This window comes from Urocitellus parryii, chromosome 5 (assembly GCF_045843805.1).
Source record: "Urocitellus parryii isolate mUroPar1 chromosome 5, mUroPar1.hap1, whole genome shotgun sequence".
Taxonomy (NCBI): domain Eukaryota; kingdom Metazoa; phylum Chordata; class Mammalia; order Rodentia; family Sciuridae; genus Urocitellus; species Urocitellus parryii.
The window spans coordinates 138,771,768-138,787,582 of record NC_135535.1 but is presented as its reverse complement, the minus strand read 5'-3'; the positions used below and the strand labels follow the sequence as shown (position 1 = coordinate 138,787,582).

At 36.9% G+C, this 15,815-nt stretch overlaps 2 protein-coding genes across 3 annotated transcripts in view; one reads left to right on the top strand and one right to left on the bottom strand.

Annotated features, from left to right (window-relative positions):
- Positions 1-15,815, bottom strand: part of Prkg1 (protein kinase cGMP-dependent 1) — a 1,169,615-nt gene that overhangs the window by 496,594 nt on the left and 657,206 nt on the right. The gene's annotated exons all lie outside the window — the stretch shown is intronic.
- On the top strand, positions 4,902-8,589 carry Cstf2t (cleavage stimulation factor subunit 2 tau variant). Its single transcript, XM_026410548.2, has one exon. It carries the CDS (start codon positions 4,972-4,974, stop codon positions 6,832-6,834), a length of 1,863 nt encoding a protein of 620 aa, XP_026266333.1. The 5' UTR covers positions 4,902-4,971; the 3' UTR covers positions 6,835-8,589.

Genomic DNA, 15,815 nt, shown 5'->3' with positions numbered 1-15,815 from the left:
ATAGAAAGAACATGGAAAGAGAATATGTGACAAATATCATGCTGTAATCATAGCTTCCCCTTTCTTGTTTGTCCCCAGTTTCCCAGTTTCTCAGCTACTCTAATAAGTGTTCAGAAAATCTTCAGTATGAGATCAGCATGTATTAGCTATATTTCATCAGCATGAAAAACTTATAGACTTAAAAATCTCTCAACACTTGTTTTTTTGTACCAGGACTTGATCCCAGCGCCACATCCCTAGCCCATTTTTATTTTTCATTTTGAGACAGGGTCTCACTAATTTGGTTAGAGCTTCCCTAAATTGTTGAGATTGGCTTCCAACCTAAGATCTTTCTGCATCAGTCTCCTGAGCCACTGGGATTACAGGCTATATCTCACTTTTTTTTTTTTTTTAACAGAATGTACCAAATTTAGTTTGGCCAGATACAAATGAAGGAAAACAACTTCTAATCTCAAGAACCAATTTTCTCTCTCTCTCTCTCTCTTTCTCTCTTTTTTTTTTTTTTTTTTTTTTTGCTGGTGCTGGGGATTTAACCCAAGCTCTTATGCTAGGCAAGTGCTCTATCACTAAGTCACATTCTCATTCCAAGAACAAGTGATTTTTAAGTATTTCCCAGGTGAGTAGCATCAGCTTTGACCAACTAATTAGAAAGGCAAATTGTCCAGAACTACAAAAGCAAAATCTGACTTAGAAAGCCCTGGCTCTAGGTGGTTCTGATGCATGCTAAAGAATAAGGCTGCTTGTTCAGATACTATCATTAATAGTGTAAAGAAATGATCAGATAAACTGTGTAACTTCCTATAAATTTTTACTATTTATTATAATCATTATCATCCTCATGATTACTACAGACAAAATTACACACATACTAACTGTCTAAGATATACATGGTCAAAATGTACACACACACACACACACACACACACACACACACACACTGTAAGGATGGCCTTAGGCTTTAGCCTAAGCAACTCCATTTTAAAACTCCAGTTTGAAACCTGCAGTCTCACCAGGCACACCCTCAGAGCCCTCCAGTATGGCCCTTAGGCACAAACAAGTCACTTCTCCCCACCCTGACAAACTCAGAGTAAAGTCTCTGGCATGTTGCCCTTTGCCATGATAAAAGTGAGAAGCAAGAAAATCAGGGTGGGGACCACCAGACCAGATGCTTTTAACCTCAGGATGAATGATATCACTGAGAAATCCAGTAGCAGCTGATAGAGATTGAAAGGGTGGTCAGAAGCCCCCAAATGTAGTATAAATGATGGAGCAAATTAACAGACCTTCAGCCAGTCAACACTGAAGGCACACAAGCCTGAGAGCCTGATGAGGATCTAGACTGACATCCCAAATCTTCTCATCTGCGTGATCTTCTGCGTGATCACTGTTCTCTACAGCATCCTCTTGACTCTGGTAAGAAAAGGACTTCTCCCTAGGCCCCTCTCTTCAACCCGTCATCAGCTTCACCACAGGAGAAGCCTGCCTTTGTTCCTGATCTGATCACCATGATCCGAGTGAGTGTGCATCTGCTGGACTTTGAGACTAAGGCTTGAGACACTTGAGCTTAGCATGCAGAGGAAATGTCTGCCATGAGCCTGTCATGATTAAGTGTGTTTGCAGTGCTTAGAATTTATCTAGAATTGTTTTGCTGTGAATTGATTATGTCTATTGAAGTACCTAACATTAAGGATTGTCATGTTCTTGATTAAGAACCTATAGAGGCCTGGGATTGAGGCTCAGTAGTAAAGTGCTCACCTAGCATGTGTAAGGCCCTGGGTTCAATCCTCCGCACCACATAAAAATAAATAAATAAAGGTATTGTGTCCAACTAGAACTAAAAAATAAATATTAAAAAACCCTACAGAGTTAAATTGTATTGAGTGATTTGAGTGAATAAAACATTGAAAAGAGAAGAAGTGTGTGGATATTCTTTATTTCTCCCCCCACCTACTGCATAAGTTGTACCTTTTGCCCATCACAACACCCACACACACACACAAAAAAAAAAAAAGAAAAAAGATTTCTCCTTGTAAAAGAATGGTATAGAAAGCAGACAAGTAGATTTTTTTTGTTTGTTTTCTGAAATGACACTAACCTTAACTACCTCTATCCTTCCTTATTCCAGTAAAAGAATCAGGAACAGAAAAAATAGCAATATTACTAGTAAGAAGCTATTCTGTTTCTATTATTTAGTAGGGAAATTTTATAGGTGATATTGAAAATCTTATCACTTGAAGATATAAGTTGTCATGTGTGTTGGCTGAATAGCTATGTCCTATACGCTTTAAAAGAACTATTGAGCATGGCAGGAAAGATGGTGGAATGAGATGGACATCATTACCCTAGGTACATGGTGCAACACTACATTGTATACAACCAGAAAAAATGAAAAGTTGTGCTGCAATTGTGTACAATGAATCAAAATGCATTCTGCTGTCACATATAGCTAATTAAAATAAGTAAATAAATAATTTTTTTTTTTAAAGAGAGAGTGAGAGACAGAGAGAGAGAGAGAGAGAGAGAGAGAATTTTTTTTAATATTTGTTTTTCAGTTTTCGGCAGACACAACATCTTTGTTTGTATGTGGTGCTAAGGATCGAACCCGGGCCGCACGCATGCCAGGCAAGTGCGCTACTGCTTGAGCCACATCCCCAGCCCAAATTAATTAATTTTAAGAAAAGAACTATTGAGGTTCTGGAGTTGTAGCTGAGTGGAAGAGCGCTTGCCTAACACATGTGAGGCACTAGGTTCAGTCCTCAGCACCACCTAAAAATAAATTAAAAAATAAAAGAATAAAAAAATAAAGGTATTGTGTCCACCTACAACTAAAAATATTTTTTTTTTTTAATATTTATTTATTTTTTTTTCTTAGTTCTCGGCGGACACAACATCTTTGTTGGTATGTGGTGCTGAGGATCGAACCCGGGTCGCTCGCATGCCAGGCGAGCGCGCTACCGCTGAGCCACATCCCCAGCCCCTAAAAATATTTTTTTAAAAAGAACTATTGAAACACTTCAGGGCAAATGAATGTTTTGTCTTGTTTATAGCTAAGCAGTCATACTCATTTCAAATCTTCCCATTGGCCTCGAATATTCATGATATTCAATCATTTACTAAAATTTGAAGTTCCATGAGCTCCTCAAAAGTTTAGATTTCAATGATTCTGGGGTTCAGGAATTAAGTCATAGACTCTGGAGCAGTGCAATACACAAAAAGCATAATGTAATCCATGTAGGTAGTTTTAAATCTTCTACTAGCCACATTAAATAAGTAAAATAAAACAAGTGATATCCAAGTCAAATTCTATTTCATCAAATAAATAAAAATATATTCAAAATGCCAGCAATATACAATTGTTGAGATATTTTTACAATTTTTGTGCTTAAGTCTTCAAAATCTTGTATGTGAGCACACTCCAGCTAAAATGATAATCTTAGGGGCTGGGGATGTGGCTCAAGCCTTAGCGCGCTCGCCTGGCATGTGTGCGGCCTGGGTTCGATCCTCAGCACCACATACCAACAAAGATGTTGTGTCTGCCAATAACTAAAAAATAAATATTAAAAATTCTCTCTCTCTCTCTCCTCTCTCACTCTCTCTAAATAAATAAATAAATAAATAAAATGATAATCTTAACTGGAAAAACTTTATTTAGAATAAATAACATTTATCATTGCTTAGTAGATTGCATACCCAAATTATTCCAAATGCTGAAAACTTTCCAGTGTCTACCTGAATATGTTTTTATATTGAAATAAAAATATTAAAATTCAATATCACAGTCACAATAGTTACATTTGAAATATTCACTGCATGTGACTAGTGACTATCTTTTAGGGTAGCACGTTTCTGGGACTATATCAGGAGGACTGGGAAAAAATTGCTTTGCCTCTAACTGGCTGCTTGGCCCTGGGTAATTTACCTAGCTCTCTCTAAGCTTCAGATCTGTGCTCAAATGGGTGTGGGACTACACTCAATGAATTTAAATTTCTATCTCAGATATCTGTAGCAAAATCTAAGTCATTTTTCTTTTCCATAGTAAGGTGGATTCATTGCATAGGAGTTTGTAATAAAATTTAGAACTAAATTAAATGCCCACAAGAATAGCTAAATAAATTCAATTAATTCATGCTCTGCGGCCACAGAATGCGATTATTATCCGCTAATTAATATTACAAGCGATTAATACTGAAAGAAAAAAAACAGCCTAATAGTATGAATAACACAACCGCTGCCTGTATAAACACAGGAAGGATAGGCCACTTAAGTAACATTTATACTGAGCAACAGGGTGGGGGCGTAAAGAAGCTGGCACAGGTCTCACAGCTTGTATTTCTGGGCGGTTAATTTCCAAAAAAAAATATTTTCCAAAAAAAGGTATTACTTTTGTATTTTAAAGGGCAGATCTCAATTATGCTTTTTAAATGAATACACTTCTACTTCATAGTCTGAAATGTACTTTTAAATACAGTTTAAATATATTGTGCTAAAGAGAATGACTATGTAAAAATACTTCTATCAGATCAAAAACCACGGCGCTTTAAATTAGCTTTCGGTTGGCGGTTTCCCGCTGGTGGAACGAAAACAAAACCGCCCTTGACGTCAAGGGAGGCGGAGTCTCTCGGTTACCATGGTGAAGTCTATGCGGCCATTTTTACTCGGGTCAATTCAAACGGAGGCTGTCATGGTGGGGGTGGGGCTTCACAGAAAGTCTGCAGAATAATAGATGGGAAAGGAATTATGCGTCTCAATAATAACCGGCTGAAAGAATCACACAAGATCCGGCGCTGAAAGCTTAACCAAGTTAGTGGGACGTTGAGACGTAGGTTCTGCGAAGAAGCGGAACTTTGCAAGTGGATCTCTAAGGTTTCTGCCCGGATTTTGAGAGCGGCTTCCTTCGCTCAGCGGAAGTGTGGGTCACAAGAGGACGACTCTTACAAGAATCCGCTATCGGCTGTGTGCACAACCGGAATCATGTCTAGTTTGGCGGTGAGAGACCCGGCAATGGATCGATCGCTGCGTTCCGTGTTCGTGGGAAACATCCCGTATGAGGCAACTGAGGAGCAGTTAAAGGACATTTTCTCGGAGGTTGGTTCTGTTGTCAGTTTCCGTCTCGTATATGATAGAGAGACGGGAAAACCCAAAGGTTATGGCTTCTGCGAGTACCAAGACCAGGAGACCGCGCTTAGTGCCATGCGGAACCTCAATGGGCGTGAGTTCAGTGGGAGAGCGCTTCGGGTGGACAATGCTGCCAGTGAAAAGAATAAGGAGGAGTTAAAAAGCCTGGGGCCTGCAGCACCCATCATTGACTCACCCTATGGGGACCCTATCGATCCAGAAGATGCCCCTGAATCAATTACCAGAGCAGTTGCCAGTCTCCCTCCGGAGCAGATGTTTGAGCTGATGAAGCAGATGAAGCTCTGCGTCCAAAATAGTCACCAAGAAGCTCGAAACATGTTACTTCAGAATCCACAACTGGCTTATGCGCTTCTGCAAGCACAAGTAGTGATGCGAATCATGGATCCTGAAATTGCTCTGAAAATTCTGCATCGCAAGATACATGTAACACCACTGATCCCAGGCAAATCTCAGACTGTGTCTGGCCCTGTGCCTGGCCCTGTGCCTGGCCCTGTGCCTGGCCCTGGCCCTGGCCCTGGCCCTGGGCTATGCCCAGGACCTAATGTTCTACTGAACCAACAGAATCCTCCAGCTCCTCAGCCTCAACATTTGGCTAGAAGACCTGTTAAGGACATTCCTCCTCTGATGCAGACTCCTATCCAGGGTGGAATTCCAGCTCCAGGACCAATACCTGCAGGAGTTCCTGGACCTGGCCCTGGTTCCTTAACTCCTGGAGGAGCAATGCAGGCACAAGTTGGAATACCAGGAGTTGGTCCGGTGCCTTTAGAACGGGGACAAGTACAGATGTCCGATCCTAGAGCTCCTATGCCTCGTGGACCCATGACTGCTGGTGGCCTCCCTCCTCGAGGACTGTTAGGAGATGCTCCAAATGACCCACGTGGCGGGACTCTGCTTTCAGTTACTGGAGAAGTAGAACCCAGGGGTTATCTGGGTCCACCCCATCAAGGTCCCCCCATGCACCATGCCTCTGGTCATGACACCCGTGGCCCTTCCTCGCATGATTTGAGAGGAGGGCCATTATCAGATCCCAGATTGCTAATTGGAGAGCCTAGAGGACCCATGATAGATCAAAGGGGTCTACCTATGGATGGCAGAGGAGGTAGAGATTCTCGTGGGATGGAGGCTCGAGCCATGGAAACAGAGGTCTTAGAGACAAGAGTGATGGAGAGAAGAGCAGTGGAAAGTTGTGCAATGGAAGCCAGAGGGATGGAAGCAAGAGGCATGGATGCAAGAGGATTAGAGATGAGAGGCCCTGGCCCAGGTTCAAGAGGCCCCATGACTGGTGGAATACAGGGTCCTGGTCCCATTAATATAGGGGCAAGTGGTCCTCAGGGACCTAGACAGGTCCCAAGCATTTCAGGAGTGGGAAATCCTGGAGGTGGCATGCAGGGGGCAGGTATACAAGGAGCAGGTATGCAGGGAGCAGGCATACAAGGAGGAGGAATGCAGGGAACAGGCATACAAGGTGTGGGCATACAAGGAGCAGGTATGCAGGGGGCAAGCAAGCAAGGTGGAGGCCAGCCAAGCAGTTTTAGTCCTGGGCAGAGTCAGGTAACTCCACAAGATCAAGAAAAAGCAGCTTTGATCATGCAGGTTCTTCAGCTGACCGCAGATCAGATTGCCATGCTGCCACCCGAGCAAAGGCAGAGTATCCTGATTTTAAAAGAGCAAATCCAGAAATCCACTGGAGCGTCTTAAAAGGTTTTTAAAAATACTTGGTTGTAGTTTCATAGAGTTTATTCTGTAGCATAGAAAATGGGTGCAAAAAAGCTGATTTCTGCATCCCTACACTTGATGATAGGGTTTCCCTCCTAGAACCTAATCACATTTCTCGTTGTCTTTTGTGTTTTCATTTTTAATTGAGGGTAGGGGGTGGAGGGAGTGGGGCTGTTCACTTTTAAGTCACTGTAAATATACAAAAATAATTCTGAAAATGATTATACTATACCAAATAAGATTACAAAGAATGCAGCAATATTATAGTCTCTGCACTATGTGAACTACATTTTTAAAATATTGGGTAAAACAATGTGAAAACTGCACATAAAGACTAAAAGGCAACCTGTTAAATGTTAATGTTTAAGGATTTTTGGTTGTATAAACATTTACCTCAAAATATAAGATATATTTTTTGGTAAACCATTCAAAATACAGAATCCTATTTTGGAGGCAATACAGCTTTTATTAGATTAAACATTGTTTTAGTTTTGGAATTATTTTGAAATGTTAGGGCTAACAGGATGAGTTTAAATATGTGGTTTTAGAGTTTTTTTTAAAAAGTTGTTACCTGAAAAATCAAGGAATCCACCTGGTTTAATGTAGTTCATTTATACTTCTCTTCAGAGACAAGCAGTATTCTGCCCTGGCCCTGGCTGTGATGATTTTACAGGGATAGTTCTAGGATAAACCAGGTTACTTAAGTCTCCTCTGATGAGACCCAGTAATTTCTCAGTACCTTCCTGTTTCTCAAGAGTCTTTAAGCCCTACATCTGAATCTGAGTGATTCTTACATCCTTCCCAAAAATCAGTGTCAAAGGACCATCTGAGTGAGGAGGATACACAGCACTGGGCTTTTCATAAATAGTGGAAGGTTTCTTTCAGTAAAGCTCCCAGTTTCCTTGTAACTAGCTTCCACGTATAGATGGTATCCATTTGGTCAGTGAGAATCAGGAGTTAAAAATCTTAGTCTCAACATTTTGCATGCCTTTTTTTCTTGTTTTATAAACTGCTTTTTCTATTGCCACTGTATCAGATCACTGAGGCAAAGATAGGTAGAGATGTTCTAGACTGAATACTTGCTCAGTTGACTTATTACTCACTTTTGACAAGTCATTTAATCCTAATATACTTATCCATAAGATATACTTAAAATCAATAGGAAAGTAGAACTTAACACGTTTCCTTTAGAGGTACCATCTGATTTAATTTTAAACCTTGAGGATGTGGACACATAAACATTTTATCACAGTCTAAGTAGTAATTAACAGAAGAATAAACTCCCAGATAACCAGGTGATTTTCCTCTGGAGAAGGAAACCCAGTATCTAGTTACAGAAAGAAAAATATCTTAATACAAGGACAATATTGACACTTAGAAATGAAGTTATTTTCCTTTTGCCAGGCTTTTACATTTTGAATGGATAATTGATTATCATTTTACAAAGTTTTCATTCCTATGCTGTTCTTTGCTGTTTGCTTTGCTCTTTGTTGTGGTGGTTTATACTGTTAAATTTCTTGTGTTTTCTGTTTCTCCTGTGTTAGAGAAGATAATTCACCTGTGTATGTGCGAAAGTTCTAGCTAATATTCATTTAGAGTTTGGCTTGGTTACTTTGAAATTGTAGTTGCTTTATCCTAAAGCTTTCACTGAAGGGCTCTAGTTGTGAAAACTATTACATTATAGTCTTTGTTCTAGTAAAATCTCTGCATCGTTTAATAAAAACATTGTACAATTAAGGCTGATTTCAGTTTTCATATTTAATTTGAATGAATACATTATTTGGAAGTTTGTTGTTCTTAAGAGATAGGCCAGGGCCTGATTACTTTTGTTAATTAAAAAGATAAAACTAATGAAAGTGCAAAAAATTGATGAAAATTCGTTTAGATCCATTATCATCCATACAGTTCAACAGTTGAAATAACTATAAAGCATGTGTTACTCTATGGCTTGTATCAGAAGCAATATCTTATTGATAGTCAGATGTTAGGTTTATGCTGGTGTTTCCCACAGAGAACTCTGTGTTAAGGAGCAGCTTACAGGTATCTTCATTACTGAAACACTATGTTTACTTCTAGCCCCTACTCCCATATTCCCACTGCCAGTAGACTATAAACTCTGAACATAGGAACTATCTTACTCATTTCTGTATTCACTATTGAAAAATCACAGGTGGGAATAAAGGGCAATTTAAAGTGTCTTAGGGGAAAAAATTCTCATTAAGAGCACTTAAGTATGGTCTGGGGCTGGGGGCTCAGTGGTAGAGTGCTTGCTGAGCAAACGTGAGGTCCTGGGTTCGATTCTCAGCACTGCATATAAATAAATGAATAAATAAAGGTTCACCAACATCTAAAAAAAGTATTAAAAAATAGAACACTTAAGTTTACCTGAGAGGATTTAGATTAAAAGAAATGAGTTATAAGGACTATTTGCATAAATTATTAATTAGAAGTATGATAAAAGCAAACATCTGAACTCTTTGAAAAATTAATAAGATAGCTTCTCTTCATTTCCATTTAACAATCTCAGTGTTCCAGTATTAATATAGGAAGTAGAGAGGCTTATTTAATTTGATAGTAAAGAATAATTCAAAGAACACATGTCTGCTACAATCAGAACCTTCTGCATTTTACTACACAACCATCAATTACAACTCTTGGCATCCAGCATTTTTCATAACATACAGAATACAAATGCAAACGTAAATTCTTTCATAATAAAGGTTGAAGATGATTGGTCATATTTTCTTTGGTGCTTATTCCTTTTGGGGAGTACATATTTCTTGGGATTATAGAATGATAAATCAGTGCCTTTCCACCAGTCTTCCTATTTCTATCACTTGATGGTGAATACAAAAGTGTGTTTTAACATCTGCTGATTTTCTAGGATTTCTAATATTTGGAGTTGAGCTATAAGCCTATGTCAATCTCGGGCAAAGGTAAGGCCAATGTAAGTGAGATTTTATGTAACTTTTCAAAGATAGTTTTCAGATTTGTTAGAAAGGCATTTTTAAAAAAGCCCTTATAATCAGCTTGCAAGGCTTCTTGTTTTTATCATGCTGTGATGGGACATTACACTTACAGAACCTAATTTTCTATGGTGTGTCAAGCCTTTCTCTTAGTTCTGATGAAGCCTAAGGATAATTATGTGGATCAACCTAAATTGGAAAAAACTGAATTAATCACAGACCTCTCACTGCTTTATTTCATCAGCTAATCTTTAGACAGATTTCCCTGGTTACCATTTGCTTTTCTCATCAGTCTCATTAAGAATGCTCTGGCTGGGTATGGCGGCGCAGGCCTGTAATCCCAGTAGCTTGGGAGGCTGAGGCAGGAGGATAGCGAGTTCAAAAGTCAGCCTCAGCAATCGCGAGGCACTAAGCAACTCAGACCCTGTCTCTAAATAAAATACAAAATAGGTCTGGGGATGTGTGGCTCAGTGGTTGAGTGCCCCCGAGTTCAATCCCAAGTTCCAAAAAAGAAGAAGGAAAAAAAAAGAATCTCTGTAGCCAAAAACCAATTTATATTTAAAGAAATGAACTATTAAATTATTAAAACTCTTTATACCTAATATAACTAATATTGACAAAATATAAAGTGGATATATGATTCTGATATATATATATCAGAATATAAAGTGGATATATGATTCTGATATATATATATATATATAGTACATATATATAAATTTTCTAATCTTAACAAAACTTTTCATATTTTCATTTGCTTTTATATTATTTTCACATCTAGAAACAAAAGTTTACTCCTTTGGTTTAAAATTCACCATCACAAATGTCCATATTACAGATCATTTTTCTCATGATATATTAACTCTCAGGCTTCTTGTTGATATTTTTCTATCACAATATTACCTCAGTAGAGGGCATGCACTATGTCAAAAGTGATGCTTGAGGTAGTATTTCAAAAGTAACAAACTAGGTACTTATTAAATACTATATATAGGAATACCTGGATATTTACCAACTGTAAAGAAAGGGGTTACTTTACAAGTAGATATTAAGGCCCAAAGATAGGTAAGTAATCATCAAGGAGTTAGAACAAAATTCATAACAATATCAACCATAATGAATTTTGTATGACTGGGTGTAATATTTGCAGACATTTGAAATGAATCAGGTGTGTCATAAAAAAATAAGCATTTAGAAACATATTACATAGTTATCTCATGGAAGTAGAACAGATTATCTTTTGGGTATTAAGATATGAAATCAACAGTTTTCCCCAAATTATTATGTCTCCTTTATTTAATTAGCTGTCTTAATCAGAATTTTGTCTTGTTACATTAAACATATCCTTTTATAATTCTGCAAAATCTGTTAACCATTTCAATGTATTTTTCAATTTGTGATTGTACTACTACCTCACCTTATTACCTGGAGTCAATATGAAGCAACCTGAGCCAGTTTAGGAATCTACTTGTTTTTTCTCTGGATATTAAAGTCTTCAAATTAATCTTCCTTGGAAAAAATACATATCTGCTATAACTCAATTCCCAATTTCCCTTGTTTTAAGCATTCATTTTAATATCATTGATCATGTACCACATGACAAAATGGTACAGTTTGAGTTAACAATATAACAGAAAGCCCTAAATTGGGGCTTTTGGTGTATTAGCATTCATAAAACCATACTGTATGTCACAAATATCACCCTTGTTCACAGTTAAATCATTTTAGCTATATAAATTAGGACTATTGCCAGAAAAAACTTTGTTTGAGAGAAGTAAACAATTAGAATATATTCCCTATCATTAGCTAATCCTATATCCAAAATGATTTCATTTTTAAAATACTAATCAATCAGAAAAAAACCTACTCATCTATTTTTAGCAACACAGAAATAGTTGAAACCTCCAGAATTACTATCCCCTAAAGTTTTTAATATCTTGGGATAAGGATTCTCAAATTGTGGCCTTTGAGCCAGTTGAGCTTGCAGATATATTTTGTTGACCAGCCCAATTTTCTCAAAAATTTTGAATTTGAATGCATATTTTTCCAATTTGGTCATAGGTCAGAATTTTTCCCTATGGTATTATACTTGGCTTGAGTCACAGTCAATCCCTATACTTTAATTTTATAATTATTTGCTTTAACTTTGTATAAACATGTAGTTATTAAAGAGAAACTATTGGTATCTAATTTGACAAATATGAAACAAATACTTGGCAACTGGTTTATCAAGTGTATTTCTGCAAAGCCAACCATGAAAATAAACAATAACCCAGAGCAAATAAAAACAACAATGACAGATGATGAATTTTGTATAAATAGATTTTCATGAAGGAGACTAAACAAAGGGATGTTCTGAGATGTTAACCCAACCAGTGTATTTCTCCCATAAATCTTTTGCACTTTTAATAAATATTAACCCCAAATGACTGCATCTTATTTTTTAATTAAAATGTATTTATAAAATAAGATTAATATTAATAGTATTAATATTAATTTAATATTAATAATATTAAATATTAATAGCTCTAGAATGAACATAGGTCTAGTAGACAGAATAGAGTTCTTAAAATATATCTGTTATATAATCCCAGTAGCTGAGAAGGCTGAGGCAAAAGTTCACAACCAGCCTGAGTAACTTAGGCTGTAAGCAACTTAGTGAGACCCTGTCTCAAAATGAAAAATGAAAAGGGCTAGGGATGTTGCTCAATGGTTAAGCATCCCTGGGGTTAATTCCCAGTACCTTAAAAAAATCTATTATGCAACTCCCATATAGCAATTATAGTGATTTAAAAATAATAACTTCCTGTTATTCCCTATGCAAAACCTTTTATGGTTTACATTGCTTATAGAATAAAATATTTTCTTGACCTATAAAACCTTAGTAATTTCCTTCTTCACTTTGTCAGCATCAGAGTCTATCACAGCCTCTTCACTCATTGCTACATCTATTGTGTATATAGCTTCAGCTCCTCAAATTTGCCAAATACATTTTCCTTATAGGCATAAAAATAGGTATAAATGTAGTAACAGAATATGAGTTATGGTTGCAAAAATAGAAGATTATTTATATAAAAATTATGTTGAATGTTTAAGGCATGTATATATTTATCACTTCAATTTTGTTTGTAGACCAGCTTATGCCAAGTGTACTAATTTTTATAATATATATGTATACATATATACATATATGTATATACACATATATATATAATAGATATATTAACATAAGTATAAAAAAGGTTCTTTTTATGAAAATATATTGAAAGTTTTGGTAAAGTTTTATAGAAGTAAGTGACCAAAAAATGGACCATTGTTAAACTGTAGATGTAAGATAATTTCAAAACATAGGTTTAAAATCTTAAAATCTAGAATTATACACCCACATACTTTCTAAGTATTCAAATCTTCATTCCATTTAAAGGAAGTTTGAAACTGGCAATCTTTAACAACACACTATGTCCAAACTTCATTTTTCTTGGGAATTTTTCAGATAATGGAGGAAAAAAACCTTGAAGTTTGGTGTTGCCATAGTAATCTGTCCTCTATCTCCATGGGTTTCACCCAAGAAAGACTCCAGCCTGGCACCACACACCCATCTGATGTTAAATGCTTAAGCAAATGGAATATGCTTCCATCTCTCGCTAATTAAAGTGTGGCCCTTGGACCAGCAGCATAGGCATTAATCTGGAAGCCTGATAGAAATGAAGACTCTAAGGTCCCATTCCAGTTCTGTTGAATCAGAGTTTATATTTTAATAAAACCCTCATGGATCCACATGCAAATAAATTTCAAAAGCATCGTATAAAGTTAACCTTAAGAGAAATAAAATGGAAAACAAAAATACCTTAAAGACTTAATATTATGGCAAATGGGGAATGTTTAATTTACTCAGTAGTACTAAAGATCAAGAATTGGAAAAAATCTCTACCCGGTTTGAGGAAAATACAGGAGCAAGCCTTCAATATAGACATACTGAACAGGCAAACAGAAAAACAAGAATTGTATTTGTTCCTAGATAATTAAATGAACACTGGACCATAAAAATAGTTGAAATTAATGTTTTGAAAGAAGACACCTGAGTGCATTTAGTCCACATATATGAGCCTTTTATGTTCCCCGGGGTGGAGAAAATACTGTGTTGAATAGATAGAAAAGATACATTTATTACATATTTTCACCTGAACACAACAAATTGTTTCAGACAAGCTGTGACTCTGGGATGAACGCTGTCTTTTATAAACAATATCTCATAAAGGTGCTTTTTTTTTTTTTTTTTTTTTTTTTTTGGTACTGAAGATTAAACTCAGGGGCACTTAACCACTGAGCCCCATCTCCAGTCCTTTTTTGTATTTTAGTTAGAGACAGGGTCTCATGGAGTTGCTGAGGTTCTCACTAAATTGCTGAGTTTGGCTTTGAATGTCTGCCTCACCCTCCTGAGTCGCTAGGATTACAGGCGTGCACCACCTTGCTGGGCCCAATCCCACAAGACTCATCATTTTCCTGGAAAGATAAACTCTCCGGCCAGGAATGCTGATTTCAACTTAGGGTACTACACTTTCTTCTATGATTTTCTCTACCTATGACCAAGAAATATTCCTATAAGACTCTCTCACAATTTAATCAAGGCAATAGATGAATTGTTCTATTGATTCAGTAAGTATAAAATTGACAAAATTTTGCTGCTAAAAATTTTTCAAACCTCATCTAAATATTCTAAAGCATCAAAAAGAAATTACCAATAAAGCAAAAACAGTTAAAAGGATCAGTCTAGTATACATTTTGTTAATTTATTTTCAGTGGATTTATTGGGAAAATTATCAAAACTCTATGCTGCTATTATTGAGCCTTTCAAGTTTGACTTTGAACCTTATCATAATTAAGGGTACAAATTAACCAAATCAACATTTGTAAATTAAGCAAATTAGGTGTTTTTTTTCCTTAAAGAAAAGTTTACATTGACTTTAAGTGATTGAACTCAAAACATTTCTAGCAAACATCAATTTAAATTCAATTCAAGGCCTTTCAAGTGGTGACATCAAAGCATTATTGTGAGACTGAGAAAATAACAAGGAACCAGTGAATCTCCCGTGCTCATGTGTGTTCAGACTACTCCTATTGTAGTCCTAATTGAGGGCTCTGTTTGCCTTGAAAAGAAACAAATTTGCTGAAGTGTGTTTGTGTGTGTGTGTGTGTGTGTGAGAGAGAGAGAGAGAGGAAGAGGAAGAGGAAGGAAGGGAGAGGGAGGGAGAAGGAGGGAGGGAGAGAATCTCAGAAGTGTGAGGACTTATAGAATCTTTGGTTGGTGGAGATTTGTTATATTTTTCAGATAAATGTTTTGCCCATTTCCTCCTAGTTAGTGCCAATGTCAGTACATGGCAAACAAGTTAAGTCTTGACAAGTAATAACTGGTTTAAAATGGCCCACACATGGCTGTCCCTCCAGAAGAATTAGAGCTGGTGACTTGTGTGTGTGTGTGGGGGGGGGGGGAGGCATTTCTGCATTTCCTGTGCACTCTCTTGTTCACCAAGGATTATAAACAAGGAGAGGGAGACAGATGCATTGGATGGTGGCTAATGGTTCCTGGATCAGGATTATGACACAGATTTCCTGTCAGGGCCAACCCCCTGTGGGATCTGAAGGTAGCATTTCAATACAAATTCACTCTTCAAGACAGAAAGGAAAGGCTTAAGTTGTTTTCACTAAGTCTCCCCCAAACTCACAAATTGTTCCACTTTCAGTCATGGCTGGCCACCCCAAGCAGTAGGTGCTCTCTAGCTCATCTTCAGACTCTCAACATATCTTGTTACTATGACACAAAAGCTGTTTTTTTTTTTTTTTTTTTATAGAAAGAGAAAAATCCACTTATTGTTGCTATAGGCAGAAGTATGATTGTGTAAAATGTTTTTTACAATAGAATTTATATTTACATAGTAATCAAAGACTTTGAGTTGACAGAGACTACAATAACAGAACTTCAGACATCACACAATATTG